Source organism: Hylobates moloch, unplaced genomic scaffold (genome assembly GCF_009828535.3).
Source record: "Hylobates moloch isolate HMO894 unplaced genomic scaffold, HMol_V3 SCAFFOLD_2, whole genome shotgun sequence".
Classification (NCBI taxonomy): domain Eukaryota; kingdom Metazoa; phylum Chordata; class Mammalia; order Primates; family Hylobatidae; genus Hylobates; species Hylobates moloch.
Genome location: NW_026652277.1, coordinates 177156223 through 177173555, shown reverse-complemented (window position 1 = coordinate 177173555; position 17333 = coordinate 177156223). Strand labels below are relative to the sequence as shown.

Here is a 17333-nt window from a genome sequence, read left to right as displayed (position 1 = left end):
CCCGTTCACAAGGATACAATTAGCAGAGTGTCTTTGTTCTTTCGTCACTTTAATCACTAGAACAAATACAAAAGCACATCTTTTGAATTTGTATTTTGTGTTTGTATTTTATATTTGTGTTTTGTATTTGCATTTGTATTGTATTTGTATTTTGTTAGTACTGTATCGTATTTGTATTGTATTGTATTTGTATTTTGTATTTGTATTGTATTATATTTGTATTTGCATTTGTATTGTGTTTGTATTGTATTGTATTATATCGTATTTGTATTTTGTATTGGTATTGTTACATGTGTGCTTTGTGACTTTGCCACCACTCAGGGCATCTTGAGCAGGGACCCTGTCGGGCATCTTTGTGGTCCCCAGCCCAGTGCTGCTCATTGCTTGTGGAGGCTTCTTAGGAAGGTGCTGTTAATCTCCAAAAGGTGTTGGAGATTCTCTCCATAAAATTAACAAGAATTCCTTGGCATTTTTTACAATAAACAAATTTTATATGGCACTTTTTAAATAGTTGTGAAACTTAACCACCCTGGATAGAATGTTTTGCCTCCAAAAAGTCTCTGAATAATTTAACTAAATAATTTGTTATTTTAGAAGATTTGTTAGGTTTGTTTTGATATTTTAAAAATTTCCAGAGTATGTTTACATCTAATATTTATCATATATAAAAGCTTATTTACTGTTAGTTTTGTCATCTTTGGGAATTTAAGATTTTGAATAGTATTTGAATTATTTTTAAATATCTCTAGAGAGACCCATTAACCATTTAATAATTCTCACATATAAAATATTCTTTCATTATTCGTTGCTTCCTTTTTGTGAAGAAAAGCAACAAGTTGTTTTCTTTCCTCTAATTTGCATTCAAATTTTAAAATGATTTTTCTCCTGGTGTTTCTTTCCTCCCTGTAGGTGTGAGCGCCACTTTGAAGGGCATCCAACCCGCGGCTATCCATGTGGAATCGCTTTCAGTCCTTGTGGACGATTCGTGGCTTGTGGGGCCGAGGACAGACACGTATGTACTGTTTGACAGTCTATAAATGTAGGAGTCTAGACTTTGGTAATGTGTAGACTGTTTAATATTGTTGCATATTAGGATAGAAACCTACTTTCAACTTGACTGTTGGTCAATATTTTAAGACTCTTACACAGTAATAGCATTTTAATAATGTGTGAGGTATGAAAGATGTTTTTACTGAAGCATGATAAACAGTAATCACTCATGAATTATTAATCATTTCACAGATACTTGTTGAGTGCCTACTATTTGAAAGACACTGTGCTACACATTGTATTTTCTTTTTTATTACAAGATGATAATATTAGTGAAACACCAGATCCTGTGTATTTAATGTATTTAATGGTGTGATCCTTTCCTAAGTTAGATCCTTAGGAAACAGTGTGCTTATATTAATGGAATTGCCCCCTCCACATTACACATTATGTGCATGCGCCTCATCGTGGATTTGGGACAGGTACTAATACACATCCACTTGTCCATAATCTATTTCAAAAGGCCTGTATTAATTTCCTAGGGATGCCACAAACTACCACAAACTTGGAGGCTTAACCCTTTTCCCATTCGCCCCAAGAATACTCACGAGCGGCCTTGCAGCTGCAGCATTCACCTCACAATCATGTTGCCTCAAAATATCCTGCTTTTATTATTATTTTCTCAGCACTTTAGTATCTTGACTTTGGAAACAAAAAACATCATTCTATCTATAGCATTCTGTTTTTAGTAGTGGTATTTTCATTTACAAAATGTAGTAATTCTTGATTGCTGAAAACGCCAAATTCTAGAAAATATTGCATTTCTAGGCACGATGATAACATCGTTCCTGAATAGTTATTGGCTAAAGATTCATTTGATGAATCTGATTTTTCTGAAATAAATGATTCTGCTGATTCAGATGATTCTGATGTTAGTTCTGTTTAGAAATAACTTCAAGACCTGGTGGTGACAGGTGACAAGCATTTGCTTGTCTGTAAAGTATTTTATTTCTCCTTCACTTATGAAGCGTAGTTTGGCTGGATATGAAATTCTGGGATGGAAAGTCTTTGCTTTCAGAATGTCGAATATTGGCCCCCACTCTCTTCTGGCTTGTAGAGTTTCTGCTGAGAGATCAGCTGTTAGTCTGATGGGCTTCCCTTTGTGGGTAACCTGACCTTTCTCTGGCTGCCCTTAACATTTTTTCCTTAATTTCAATTTTGGTGAATCTGACAATTATGTGTCTTGGAGTTGCTCTTCTTGAGGAGTATCTTTGTGGCGTTCTCTGTACTTCCTGAATTTGAATGTTGGCTTGCCTTGCTAGATTGGGGAATTTCTCCTGGGTAATATCCTGCAGAGTGTTTTCCAACTTGGTTCCATTCTCCCCGTCACTTTCAGGTACACCAATCAGATGTAGAATTGTTCTTTTCACATAGTCCCATATTTCTTGGAGGCTTTGTTCATTTCTTTTTATTATTTTTTCTCTAAACTTCTCTTCTTGCTTCATTTCATTCATTTGATCTTCCATCACTGATACCCTTTCTTCCACTTGATTGAATCGGCTACTGAGGCTTGTGCATTTGTCACGTAGTTCTCGTGCCGTGGTTTTCAGCTCCATCAGGTCCTTTAAGGACTTCTCTGCATTGGTTATTCTAGTTAGCCATTCGTCTAATTTTTTTTCAAGGTTTTTAACTTCTTTGCCATGGGTTCAAACTTCCTCCTTTAGCTCCGAGTAGTTTGATCGTCTGAGTTCTTCTCTCAACTCGTCAAAGTCATTTTCCGTCCAGCTTTGTTCCGTTGCTGGTGAAGAGCTGCGTTCCTTTGGAGGAGGAGAGGTGCTCTGCTTTTTAGAGTTTCCAGTTTTTCTGCTCTGTTTTTTCCCCATCTTTGTGGTTTTATCTACCTTTGGTCTTTGATGATGGTGACATACAGATCGGGTTTTGGTGTGGATGTCCTATCTGTTTGTTAGTTTTCCTTCTAACAGTCAAGACCCTCAGCTGCAGGTCTGTTGAAGTTTGCTGGAGGTCCACTCCAGACCCTGTTTGCCTCGGTATCAGCAGCGGAGGCTGCAGAACAGCGGATATTGATGAACAGCAAATGTTGCTGCCTGATCGTTCCTCTGGAATTTTTGCCTCAGAGGAGTACCAGGCCATGTGAGGTGTCAGTCTGCCCCTACTGGGGGGTGCCAGGCCTGCCCTAAAAGAGCTCCTCCTGAAGGAAGCACTAAACATGGAAGGGAACAACCGGTACCAGCCACTGCAAAAACATGCCAAATTGTAAAGACCATCGAGGCTAGGAAGAAACTGCATCAACTAACGAGCAAAATAACCAGCTAACATCATAATGACAGGATCAAATTTACACGTAACAATATTAACCTTAAGTGTAAATGGGCTAAATGCGCCAATTAAAAGACACTGACTGGCTAATTGGATAAAGAGTCAAGACCCATCAGTGTGCTGTATTCAGGAAACCCATCTCACGTGCAGAGACATACAGAGGCTCAAAATAAAGGGATGGAGGAAGATGTACCAAGCAAATGGAAAACAAAACAAGGCAGGGGTTGCAATCCTAGTCTCTGATAAAACAGACTTTAAACCAACAAAGATCAAAAGAGACAAAGATGGCCATTACATAATGGTAAAGGGATCAATTCAACAAGAAGAGCTAACTATCCTAAATATATATGCACCCAATACAGGAGCACCCAGATTCATAAAGCAAGTCCTTAGTGACCTACAAAGAGACTTAGACTCCCACACAATAATAATGGGAGACTTTAACACCCCACTGTCAACATTAGACAGATCAACGAGACAGAAAGTTAACAAGGATACCCAGGAATTGAACTCAGCTCTGCACCAAGCAGACCTAATAGACATCTACAGAACTCTCCACCCCAAATCAACAGAATATACATTCTTTTCAGCACCACACCACACCTATTCCAAAATTGATCACATAATTGGAAGTAAAGCACCCCTCAGCAAATGTAAAATAACAGAAATTATAACAAACTCTCTCTCAGACCACAGTGCAAACAAACTAGAACTCAGGATTAAGGAACTCACTCAAAACCGCTCAACTACATGGAAACTGAACAACCTGCTCCTGAGTGACTACTGGGTACATAATGAAATGAAGGCAGAAATAAAGATGTTCTTTGAAACCAACGAGAACAAAGACACAACATACCAGAATCTCTGGGACACATTCAAAGCAGTGTGTAGAGGGAAATTTATAGCACTAAATGCCCACAAGAGAAAGCAAGAAAGATCCAAAATTGATACCCTAACATCACAATTAAAAGAACTAGAGAAGCAAGAGCAAACACATTCAAAAGCTAGCAGAAGACAAGAAATAACTAAAATCAGAGCAGAACTGAAGGAAATAGAGACACAAAAAACCCTTCAAAAAATCAATGAATCCAGGAGCTGGTTTTTTGAAAAGATCAACAAAATTGATAGACTGTTAGCAGGACTAATAAAGAAGAAAAGAGAGAAGAATCAAATAGACACAATAAAAAATGATAAAGGGGATATCACCACCGACCCCACAGAAATACAAACCACCATCAGATAATACTATAAACACCTCTATGCAAATAAACTAGAAAATCTAGAAGAAATGGATAAATTCCTTGACATGTACACCCTCCCAAGACTAAACCAGGAAGAAGTTGAATCTCTGAATAGACTAATAACAGGCTCTGAAATTGAGGCAATAATTAATAGCTTACCAACCAAAAAAAGTCTATAAATAAATAAACCCTAACTAATATGAACAATTCAGCTAAATTATAGATGTTATTGAATAGCTCTATTTCAAATACCAAGCTCTTCTTTTTGGCTAGTGCTTCTCCTGTCCTGTTTAAATAATCTCTGTTCACTTCCAAATCATGATGGTATTCTCCTCTGTGCTCTTTTAAAAAGAGCTCTTTTATTGTTTTTGAGAACACATGGACACAGGAAGGGGAACATCACACACTGGGGCCTGTTGCGGGGTGGTGAGAGGGGGTAGGGATAGCATTAGGAGATACACCTAATGTTAAATGACGAGTTAATGGGTGCAGCACACCACCATGGCACATGTATACATATGTGACAAACCTGCACGTTGTGCACGTGTACCCTAAAACTTAAAGTATAATAATAATAAAAAAAGAAATAACTTCAAGAACAGTTTTTATATTTTATTTTCACGTTGAAAATCAGTCAAATTTGCTTCAGCCTCAAATAGCACGTTTATGTAAAGTTAAATGAGCGCTGGCCGTAACCTGCATTTTTAAATTCTAAACAGGAAAAGGGTTAAAAAAATAGACACTTACTCCGGCTCTGGAGGCCAGAAGTCTGAGATGAAAGCATCAGTAGGGCTGGCCCCTTCTGCAGGGTCCGAGGGAGGAACCTTTCATGCTTCCCTGGCCTCTGTGGCTACTAAAGTCCCTGGGGTTCCCTGGTGTGCGGCTGCGTCATGCTGGCCTCTGCCTTCATCTCCAAGTGGCCTTTCCTCCTCTGTACATCTCTCGTTTCCCTGTTCTTTCTCTTGGGGACACTGGCTAGGTTTGAATGTCTCCTCCAGAACTCATGTTGAAATTTACTTGCCATTCTAGCAGTATTCAGAGGTGGGAACTTTAAGAGGTGGATTAGGCCATGAGAGCTGGCCCTCCTGCAAGGATTAATGCCATTATCATGAGAGTGGGGTCCTTACAAAGGGTGAGTTTGTCCCTCTCTTGCCTCTAGGCCCTTTCACCTGTGCTGTGTGATTATGCAGAAGGGAAGCCTTGCCAGATTCTGGCTCTTTGACTTTGGGCTTTCCAGCCTCCAGGACTGTAAGAACATACATTTCCATTCTTTGCATATTACCCAGTTTCAGGTATTGTGTTACAGCATCACAAAACAGACTAAGACAACACTGATAATGGATTTACAGCCCACCCTAAATCCAAGCTGATCTCAATACCCTTCAGTTAATTTCATCTGCAAAAAATCCTATTTCCAAATAAGATCACATTCTTCATATTCAGGCTCAACACTAGCTATGATGGAATAGCATGGAACTGACTAGGGTACCTATCAGAACTACTACACAAAACCTAGTTTAACTAGGTTGTGAGATACAAAGGGGCAGCTCACATTCTGCAGCTACTTTTTCTCTGAAGGGATTTGCCATTTCTAAACAAAAAAAAGAGACCTGTGTTTCAGGCAAAGTCCATACAGAGGGATGCAGCTCTCTGTGTATGTTTGTATGAATGGTAAAAGGTGAAGTTGTACATAAAAATTGGCAGAACTTTTTTTTGATATTGCAGGGATGTAGAGATAAAAACTTGAAAACTTTAGGGCCATGGAGGGTCAAGTGCCATGCCTGACACTACCAGTATTCCTGTCAACATATTTTATTCAATTCTGGAGCTAAGGAGGGCAAGAAACAGATAGGCTCAGCAGAAAACCTTTAGAAGCAGAGTGGGGTTTTTAACAATATTTCAGGGCTGAGGATATGAATATTAGAGGTCAGTACCTGCTAGTGGGGTGGGAATTCCCAATGGACACCTTAGCTTACCCCTGGATAAACCAGGAGTTGATGGAATCTCACCCAAGCTGCAATCTAGCCTTGAGTCTGCTCAACTCTGTTTATAGTAAGGAAGTCTTCTCTTGCTCCATCTGCCCAACTTTCTGGAGTACAATAATATAATTTTGAGCCTTGGGAGTTTTTTTTGTAATATACATAGCATTCAGCTTTCAGTCAAAAATTACAAGTATGTCAAGAGAGCAAAATCAAGAAAAAAAAACATAATAGAAACAATACTATGGGTGATCCAGGTATTGGACTTAGCAGACAAGGTTTTAAAAATAACCATGATTAATATATTGAGGGAAATAGAGTACAAGTCAGAGACCACAGATATAAGGATGGAGAATTTTACCACATTGTGGGGAATTTCCTAGAACTGAAAGATATATCATTTGAAATTAAGAGTGTAGAGACAGAAATGTTGAAAGTAGCAGGATGGGAAATGAAGCTGATATGATAATACTTAATATAAAGTAGACTTTGGGTCTTAATGCATTACTAAAAATAATGAACGACATTTAATATGACAAAGATGCCAATCTATGTAGAAAATGTCATTAACCTGTATGCACCCAATAACGTAGTTTCAAAATATATAAATCAAAAATGATATAACTCTAAGAAGAAAAAGAAGTATCTTCAATCATAATCGAAGACTTTAACAGACTTCTCTTAATGACTATAAATGACTAGAAAACAAACAGATTATTGATGATCATGACACTTTTTAATGTAAATATGATTACACTTTTCTTTGTAAATACTATGTGTTTAAAGTATTCTGCCAGATTTCTATGTAGAACCAAGATCTTATGTGTGGCTTAAAAGGACTTTCACAACATGCCTCCAAATTACCTATTTTCTCTCTCTATTTTTTTCTATATATCCTGCTTTCTGTGTCATACAACTTCTGGATATCACAGTTTTTTTTTTTTATAATACACAAAAAAAATAAGGATGAACCAAAAAATGTTCTCACAGACAACAAGAGTACACCATAAAATGTGTCTGCTAAACAGGTGAAAACTAATGATATATTTGCAAATTAGCTTAAGAAAGTTAAGAAAACATATAAAACATCAGAAATTGCTAGACAACAGGAATATGTGAAATGAGAACTGATGAAAGTTAGGAAGGCATTAGAAAAGAATTCAGAAATAAAGACCAAATGCAAAGGAATATAATAGAAAGCAAATACAGAGAGCACAATAGGGAAAAAGGATACAAATGAGAGAAGTAAATAAAGAAAATGATAAAAGACATTCAAGATAAAAGGTAAATATAGAAGTTTGGTAAAGGAGATTCAGCCTACATGTAAAAGGAGTCCCTGGACATTTTTTTAAAAAGTCAATTAAACAGAACAAATAATATTATAATTCAAAAATATATTTTCTAAAATTAAAAAAATTTAGTTAAATCTAGATATTGAAAGAATACCTGGGAAAATTGACTCAAACTAGTTTGCACAGAAATATAGCTTAATAAATCTATTTGACTATAAACATTAACAAAAAAACACCTTTGTGGATCCATGTAAAATGTTCAAATGCTTATAAGGGAAAGAGTATCAGCTTGGATTGGATTTTTGTAAATCACCTTTTTTTGTTAAAAAAAATTGGGAAGAATGTATTTTACTTACTCAAAAAGAGAATCTGAGTCAAGAATTTTAATATCCAGCTAAATTATTTTTTGAGTATAAAACCAGACACACAGTTATGGATATGCCAGAACTGAATGGTGTTCCCTTGAGTTATATTGAAAAAAAAAAAAAAAGCTTTATAAAACCAAGGTAAGATTGAAGAAGTTTCAGCAAAAGCCTCAAGCTGAGCACTGAATATGTTTAACTATGTAAGATCAAAAGATGGGAATGAAGGTACCAGAATACTTTGTAAATGTTCTATCTGTTATAGTTTAATAGTACAAAACTGGGAGATGTGAGAATATAACTAGAAAGTAGAATACTTCTCTTGATTCTCCCTGTAGATGTTAAGACATCAGTTGAAGCTGACAATAGAATTGTAAACTCTTAAATGTAATTAAGAGTATAAATATTAAGATAATTATGACTAAAATTGGACGTAGAGGAAGAGAGATGGAAAAATGGTTGCTAGACAACCTCACTATTGGGCATAGTAGGGAACTAACATGCATTGTCTTAGAGAGGAGTGGACCAAGAGTTTTGCATAAAGCTTTTAATAAAAGATATCTGCTGGAAGAAGAGTTCTCCATTTTTAAGTGCCCAAAGAACTATCTAGATAGGACAAATAAAATAAACCGTAAAGTGCCATACATTAAATAGAATTAAAAATAAAATACTATGATGAAACTGGGATGAAAATGTCAGTCGTATTGATGTCTTTGTCGTTGTTGTTGTTTTTGTTTATTTTTGAGTCTTGCTCTGTTAGCCCAGGCTGAAGTGCAGTGGCACGATCATGGCTCACTATGAGCTTGAACTTCTAGGCTCAATCCATCCTCTTGCCCCGGCCTTCCACATAGCTGGAACTACAGGCACATGCCACCCCGCCTGGCTCATTAGTTTTTTAGAGATGAGGTTTCACTATGTGGTCCAGGCTGCTCTCAAACAATTGGCTTCAGTCCTCCAGCCTCAGCCTCCCAAAGTGCTGGGATTATAGGCCTGAGCCACCATGCCTGGCTCATATCAAAGTTTAAGGAAAAAAGAAAAAAACTTTCAGATTGGATTTTACAGATGAGGAAAAAAGTCTGAGTCCATGCTGAATATAGGAGATGCCTTAAGCCAAAGTGATCCAGAAACGATAAAGAGAAGAGATGTGAAATGTATACCAGGCAAATGAAAATAAAAATAAAGCAGATTATATGATTTTAGTATCGCACAAAACACAATTCAACCAAAAAATTGTGAGGCAAAGATACTTATAATGCCAAAGACTAAAATTCACAATGAAAATACAATATATGTTAGTATCTAATTTTGAAGAAAATAAACAAATTCCACAAGGTGGAAACAATAAGAACCAAATAATAAGTAGCCACACATTAATAATGGAGACTAACGTATCAGTCCTTGGCAGGTCAAGTGCACAGAGATTATTAGATTATAGGAAACCTCTATATCATAATTGATAATGCATTGTCTTGTCGATATTCATAGTAATGTTTGTCTGCCAACAAGGAAGGTGTCTTATTTTTAAGTGCACATCAAACATCTATGAACAATGACCATAAATGAATCTAGAGAAAAGCTCAATAAATTAAGAACAAAAAATCAACATTTTCTCACTATAATGCAATCAAAGTACAAATTTAAAAACCAAAAAGTTTCTTGCTTCTAAATATTAAAATTCCATCTGTTAAGCAACTCTTGGTTTAAAGGTATAAAACAAAATATGAAATTGTAGAATTTCTTGAAAATAATGTTGTTTCTAACATGATGTGTCAGTGTCTCTAGAATACCCATAAACCAGTTTTTTAAGGGAAATTTATAGCACCAAATACCTATATCATACACATTTTTAAAAGGGAAAAAATAAATGAATATCCAACTAAAAAGCCAGACAAGGAACAACAAAGTAAATCAGAAGAAATAAATTGATAGAGATAAAAGCAGGTGATAAGTTAGAAAACAGAAAATCAGTAGAACTAATAAATAAATTAAAACACTAGTTGTGTTTTTTGTTTTGTTTTGTTTTGTTTTGTTTTTTTGAGGCAGAGTCTCGCTCTGTTGCCCAGGTTGGAGTTCAGTGCCACGATCTCAGCTCACTGTAACCTCCGCCTCCCGGGTTCAAGAGATTCTCCTGCCTCAGCCTCCTGAGTAGCTGGGATTATAGGCGCCTGCCACCACGCCCAGCTGTTTTTTATTTTTAGTAGAGATGGGGTTTCACTATGTTGGCCAGGCTGGTCTCAAACTCCTGACCTCAAGTGATCCACCTGCCTTGGCCTCCCAAAGTGCAGGGATTACAGGCATGAGCCACCATGCCTGGCGAAAACACTAGCTTTTTAAAAACATAAGCAACAAAATAAACTTAATAGTGCAATTTTTTTATAAAGAGAGAAAGCTTAATCTATAATTAGTAAGAAATGAGGAGGAGGCAGAAGCATGGAGCAGAAGGATTTTGAAAATCATGAGACTGCTTCTCATAATTGGTGCAAATTAATATGAAAGCCTCTATACAAATGGTTGAGTCACAGAAATTTAGTGTATCAAACTGGCCCCCAAAGTAGAAACAAATTTAACAGGCCACTTTTCATAGAAGAAATAGAGAACCTTTCCTAAGAACTGCTTGTGAAAGAGTACCAGGCCCATGTGCTTTCTCAGGGGATTTTACCAGCCTCTTAAACATCAAGTAGTCCCAAAGCATAGAGAAATAAGGAAGACATCAGACTGCTTTTTGAAGTAACCATAACTGATAGAAAACTTGATGAAATTTCAGAAAAGAGTTATATTTCATTTATGAATATCAATTGAAAAGCTTAAATAGGAACATAGAATTAGTGCATTAACAATAATTTATCATGTCCAAGTGGGGTTTATGCATAGAATGCAAGGATGATTCACTATCAACAAATCCACTAATAATTCCCTCATAATATTAACTGATATAAAAAGAGGACTCTTATAACCATGTTCCTGGATGCTTCAATAAAATTCTGGATTCATTTCTGCTAAAACACCTGGTAAAAGAGGAATCCATGAATGCCTCTTTCAAATGATAAAATGCTTATCTCAGCCCAAAAGCTGACATCTTACTGAGAAAACTTTAGAAGTATTCTATGGTTGGGAACAGAGCCAGAATGTTCATTAATTCCACGACTGTTGTACAGGGTATTGGAGGTATTTCTGTATGAAATTAGACAGGACAACTTAACAGATATTACCCCTGAAAAGAACAGCTAAAATTATTCATAGGTGAGAAGATTGCATATCTGGAAAACCCAAGATAATTAGTGGCCAATATGAACAATAAAATAATTAAGTGAAAGATTAGTAGTAGTATTTAAACTAATATATGGAATTCAATGGTCTTTATAGATATAAAAAATAACCTCTGAGAAGTTATAGTAGAAGAGGAGAACTCATTGAGAATAGCCTCAAAAAGGATAAACCTGCAAACCTGCATTAAGAACATTTTTTTTTTCCCCAGAAGTGTAGACTTGGACAAACACAAAATCCTAACTTGTTCTTGGATAGAAGATTTAGTTTCCTAAAGAAGGCAGTTCTCTGTAGGTAATTTGTAAATTTAACACTGCCCCAACAACAACAACAACAACAAAATGCCAGTAGGTTTTTCTGTAGCTGTACTGTTTGACTGAAAGTTACTTGGGAGAATAAACAAGTAACAATGGTCAAAATACCCCTGGAAAAAAGAACATTATGATGAGGAGAACTTGCCCTGTCAGCCATTAACCTATGTTGGAAAGCCTTTTGAATTAAAACCATGTGGAACTGGTGCACGAATACCAGTATTTCTTAGCTCCCGCCACGGAAGGTGCTTGAAAGCAGTGACATTCCAGCCATCACCCTTAGTATCCTCTTTGCAACCTCTAAATGCCGATCCCCACTAATAGAAGCCAGAACTCCCTGGATGGAGAGCTGGTTCCAGGTCTGTGGCAGAAGACTTACAAGATGAGCCAGGGACATCTTGTGCCAAAGAGAAAAGAAATCAAAGGGCCACAGGCAACAGCCAATTTCCAAGGCCTTAAAGCTACTGCTGCCTTAGGCATGCACTACTGTCCTGCTGGTTAGACCAGCGGGCAGCACCACACCTGTGCCGTATTCTGTTGGCCAGCGGAGGGCTAGCTGAGCATCCAAAGAGTAATGACTGTGATTGACTTCAACATTGTATATCTAAACCCTCATCATTTTTGATAATGCTCCCCCCAAAAAGCTATAGCTAAAAACAAAAACATAAAATGTCATTGGTCCCCATTTGGAGGTAACTAGGGCACCTGTCCCTTACTCAGAAGTGTGCCTTATAAAGGAAAATAAACATTTGTCTGCCTTTCCTGTTCGGACTGTATTTTAAGTAAACCAAATACCCTACTTGATAAGGGAAAGTTATTTCTTAGAGAATTGCAGACAAGTGGAATGGATGAATGGCAGAATTAGAAAATCACCCTCTTCAGTCTCAGATGCAGTAATTGACTTAGGCAAATGTCATCAGTAGATGAAATTATCAGATGAAGATCATGGCCCAAAGGAAGCTTGAATAATAGATATTTCGCTTAAGAACACATACAAATGGCCAATGGGTACAGGAAAAACGGGCTCACATCAGCAATCATCAGGGAAATGCAAGTCAAAGCCATGTTGAGACACCACCTCACACCTGTTAGAATATCAGAAAGACAAGTGATGATGAGGATGTGGAGAAAGGGGAGCTCCCCCACAGTCGGTGGGAATGCAAAATGAGGCAGCCACTGCGGAAAATGTGTGTTGTTTCCTCAAAAAGCAAAAGTAGAATCCACATGATCCAGCAATCTCACTCCTGGGTATTTGTCCAAAAGAATCGAAATCAGTATATGAAAGAGATACCCGCGCTTCCATGGTCATTGCAGCACTCTTCACAATATCCACAATGTGGAAGCACCCTAAATGTCCGTCACAGAGGAATGGATAAGGAAAATGGAGTGTACACGTGGAATGACATATTATCCCAAGGCCTTAAAAAGTTACTGCTGCCTTAGGTATTTACCATTGTCCACTGGTTAGACCAGTGGGCAGTACCACACCATGCCCTGTTCTGCTACGTCTTTGCAAGAGGAGGTGCCAGAGAAAAGGGTGGGGCTTATTACTGTGTGTGCCGTATTTATTTCGCCAGACCTTGATGGAGGTTGACGAGAGTTGGAAATTGTGCGTCAGCCTTGCAGCCTGATGAGATGGTGCCATTCGTCTCCCATGGCTTGTGTGGCGGGCGGCCAGGTGGCCCTGAATGCCACCATCAGGAATTCTCTAACAGAGCCTTTGCCTCTTGCTGTAAGGAGGCAAGGCTTCTGTTTTAGTGTGACTTTGTTTTAAATCTTGAACGTTTTGGTCTTCTGAGAATAGTTTACTTTTTTGTAAACTAAAAATTCAGTATCTGAAGAAATGTGCAGAATATTCGGAAAATGTCATTTCTGGAATTATTTTCAAAAGCAAAATAAGTGAGCCTAATATGATAGTTGATTCCCCTGTGGAAAATATCGCTACCATTGTCACGTTTCAGGAGTGCAGCACTCACTTCTGTTTGCAATTCTTTGTCCCCTTTCTTCTGTGGGATTAATTTGGGTAAAGGGAAATGAAGGTCACATGTCAGGAACTCTGTGAAAGGAAAAATGAAAAACTTCATTCTCGCAGATGTGGCTCAACAGAATTACAAAACAGTTATAATGAATCGGTGTAGTCCTGTTTCCAAAACACTTCTCTTCTTCAGTAGTACATTCAGTCCCTTACAATTTTTGTAAAAACATTTCTGAGCAGTCAAGCGTTATTCCAGCACCCACAGATTTATGCCGCATCCTCATCTTTTGCCTGAAAAATATTGCTTCCCTTTTTCTGGCTTCTTCTCTCAGGACTTCTTGATTTGGTTCTGGCGTAAGATTCACCTGCATAGGTTTTACTTCCAACTCTGTTTTCTGAGTATGTCTTAGCCACAGCTCGTTTCTCTGTGGTGGGTGAAGTGCTTCCTGACTCCAGTGAGTACATCTAATTAAAACACATGGATTGTGGTTACATTAAATCATTTGCAGAGCTGTTCATTACCATCGCTCGGTGTCATACAAGAGGCTTATTGTCCTTCTGTATTTATTGACAGTGTGTAGGATCACAGCATAAGAAAACTGTGTATCTACTAAAATATTCATATTTGGGCTTCCAGTTGCTGTGTCACATGTAAAGTTGTCATGATCAGAAAATTCATGTACCCCAAGAATCCCCTGGACCAAAAGATGTTTCATTTGATTCCCTTCTCACTGAGGAAACAAAAGACCTTTCCTGGATCTGTTTTACCTCGCCTCCTGCCACTATATTATGTCATTCTGTGGTGTTTTGAGGTTTCACGCAAATGGGAGCCAGTTGATCTCAGGAAGCGCTTTTCAAGAGGTGAGTGGCCTTGGAAGGCTGCCTTGCCCTCAGCCTGGCTTCCTTGTCTATAGAATTGGGACAATAAGTGTTTTCTTCATGGTGCTGTCGAGAGGGTTACACGAGGAAATTTATATAAAATTCTTATCAGTGCCTTGCAAAAAGTCAGTGTCCAGAAAGTACTTGCTGCTGTTAACCTCTGTATTTTATCATTGGAAATAATGGATGGAAAAGAGATTCTGTCATTATAATTTCCCTTATCCATTTAATCTAAACAGCAGGCAGACAGGAGTTCTGAAGAGTGGATCCTCAGAAACCCTTTGATATTAAATCAGTCCTGAATTAAAAATAGCAAAATAAGCAAAGATGGTTTTGGAAACACCTGTGAGATTAGAGGGAATTTGAGGATGCCCTGAACCATGTGTGAATGGGAGTTGTCTTTGGCAGCCTAGTGAAATAAACAGCAAAAGCTTAGTCAGAAAAATCAGTTTGGAATCTCAGCACTGAGGCTCCGTGGCTGTCCTGGTAAAATGCTCTCTACCTGTCATGGTTTCCTCAATCAAAAATGGAGATTTCAATAAAATGTGGATGCACCTTGGTCCGTTATTGTAAATGGTTTATGTAACAGTTGTGTTTTGTAAATAGTGACACACTGTATAAATGTTAGGGTTACCCTCACCCAGTGGTTCCCAAAGTGGGGTGCCCTGGACCAGCAGCATCAGCCTGACCTGGGAACCTGTTAGGAGTGCACGTTCCCAGGCCCCACGCCACCCCTTACAGCAGCAATGCACAGGAATACTTTTCAAATAAAGATGTGCTTGTGGCAGAAGAAAATAAAATGTAGACATTTTATTTTATTTCTCCACTTTCCTTCAAAATTCAGCTGACCCTTGAACAACATGGGTTTGAAATGCATGGGTCCACTTATACATGATTTTTTTTCAACAAATATATTAACATTTTTGGAGATTTTCAACAATTTGAAAAAACTCACAGAAGAACCACATAGCCTAAAAGAAAATTAAAAAGATATGTCATGAATGCATAAAATAGATGTAGATATTCATCTATTTTATCCTTGACTTTCATAAAATATACACACATCTTTTTAAAAAGTTAAAATTTATTAGAATGTATGCACATTCTCAGTCAAGAGAAATATAAACAAATGCAGAAATGTCGTATGAAATCATCACTTCATAAACTCGACTGTAGTCCACCCGGCACTACTGTCCTCATTTCATCGCCCCTGCTGCTGTTGCTGTTGTGGTGAGCTCAGGAGTTACAAGTATCCCTTAAAATGCTGTGTGATGCTCATCACCTCTGTGTGAGCTGTTTGTCTCTCCAGTAAATTGTGTGTTGCAGTAAAAGGTGGTCTCTTATAGCTCTTGTGTATTTTTCATTGTGTTTAATGCAATACTGTAAACCTTGAATTACACCATGGGGCCCATAGGAAGTGCCCCTAGAGATGCTGAACCTTCTCCCAAGAAGCAGGGAAAGCCACGACTTTACAGAAAAAGCTGAATTGCTTGGTATGTACCATAGACTGGCAGTCAGCTGCCATTTCAGGATAAGTGAATCCAGTGTAAGAAATAGTGTAAAAAAAGAAAAGGAAACTCATGGAGACATGGCTGCAGCTATGCCAGCAGGCACGAAAACCTTGCACGTTTTGTTAAATCCTTTTTAATCTCATATTGCAAATGCAACTTTTATGTGGGTACAGGATTGTTAGGAGAAAGGCATACCTATAGACTCTAATATGATTCAAGAAAAAGTGAAGTCATTATCTGACAAAGCAAAGGGAAGGTGAAGGATGACTTGATAATTTTAGAAAGAGGTTTGGCTTAAAAAGTTCAAGATAACAGGAGAAGCAGCTTCTGCTGACCAAGAGGCAGCAGCTGAGTTCCCAGACACCATTAAGGAAATCATTGAGGGCCGGGCATGGTGGCTCACGCCTGTAATCCCAGCACTTTGGGAGGCCAAGGCGGGCGGATCACCTGAGGTCAGGAGCTCGAGACCAGCCTGGCTAACATGATGAAACCCTGTCTCTATTAAAAATACAAAAATTAGCCGGGTGTAGTGCTGGGCACCTGTAATCTCAATTACTTGAGAGACTGAGGCAGGAGAATCGCTTGAGCCCAGGAGGTGGAGTTTGTAGTGAGCTGAGATTGCACCACTGCACTCCAGCCTGGGCGACAGAGCAAGATGCTATCTTAAAAAAAAAAAAAAGAAAGAAAATCCTTGAGGAGAAAGGATATCTGCCTGAACAGGTTTTTAGTGCAGATGTAAGTGCCCAATTCTTAGGGAAAAACATGCCACAAAGGACATTTATTGGTAAGGAAGAGAAGGAAGGGTCCACTTATACATGATTTTTTTTCAACAAATATATTAACATTTTTGGAGATTTTCAACAATTTGAAAAAACTCACAGAAGAACCACATAGCCTGAAAGAAAATTAAAAAGATATGTCATGAATGCATAAAATAGATGTAGATATTCATCTATTTTATCCTTGACTTTCATAAAATATGCACATTTTATCTACTGGTTTGTGCAAATGCAGCTGAACTTGTGATTGGGGCTGCCCTTATCCATAAAACTGAGCCTTGGAGGGAAAAAAACACCACCTGCCAATCTTTTCGTTGTTCACCAAGAAAGCAGGACAGTGAGAACCTTTTCCTGGATTGGTTCCATTGATGCTTTGTCCCTGAAGTCAGGAAGCGACTGCCTTTTTTTTTTTT

The 17333-nt window shown here is 37.9% G+C and overlaps 1 protein-coding gene across 1 annotated transcript in view; it reads left to right on the top strand.

The window, feature by feature from the left end:
• WDR27 (WD repeat domain 27) overlaps positions 1-17333 on the top strand; it is a 118049-nt gene that overhangs the window by 96828 nt on the left and 3888 nt on the right. The window contains 1 exon segment of the mRNA XM_058435695.1: positions 910-1012. Coding sequence (XP_058291678.1) covers positions 910-1012 — 103 coding nt within the window.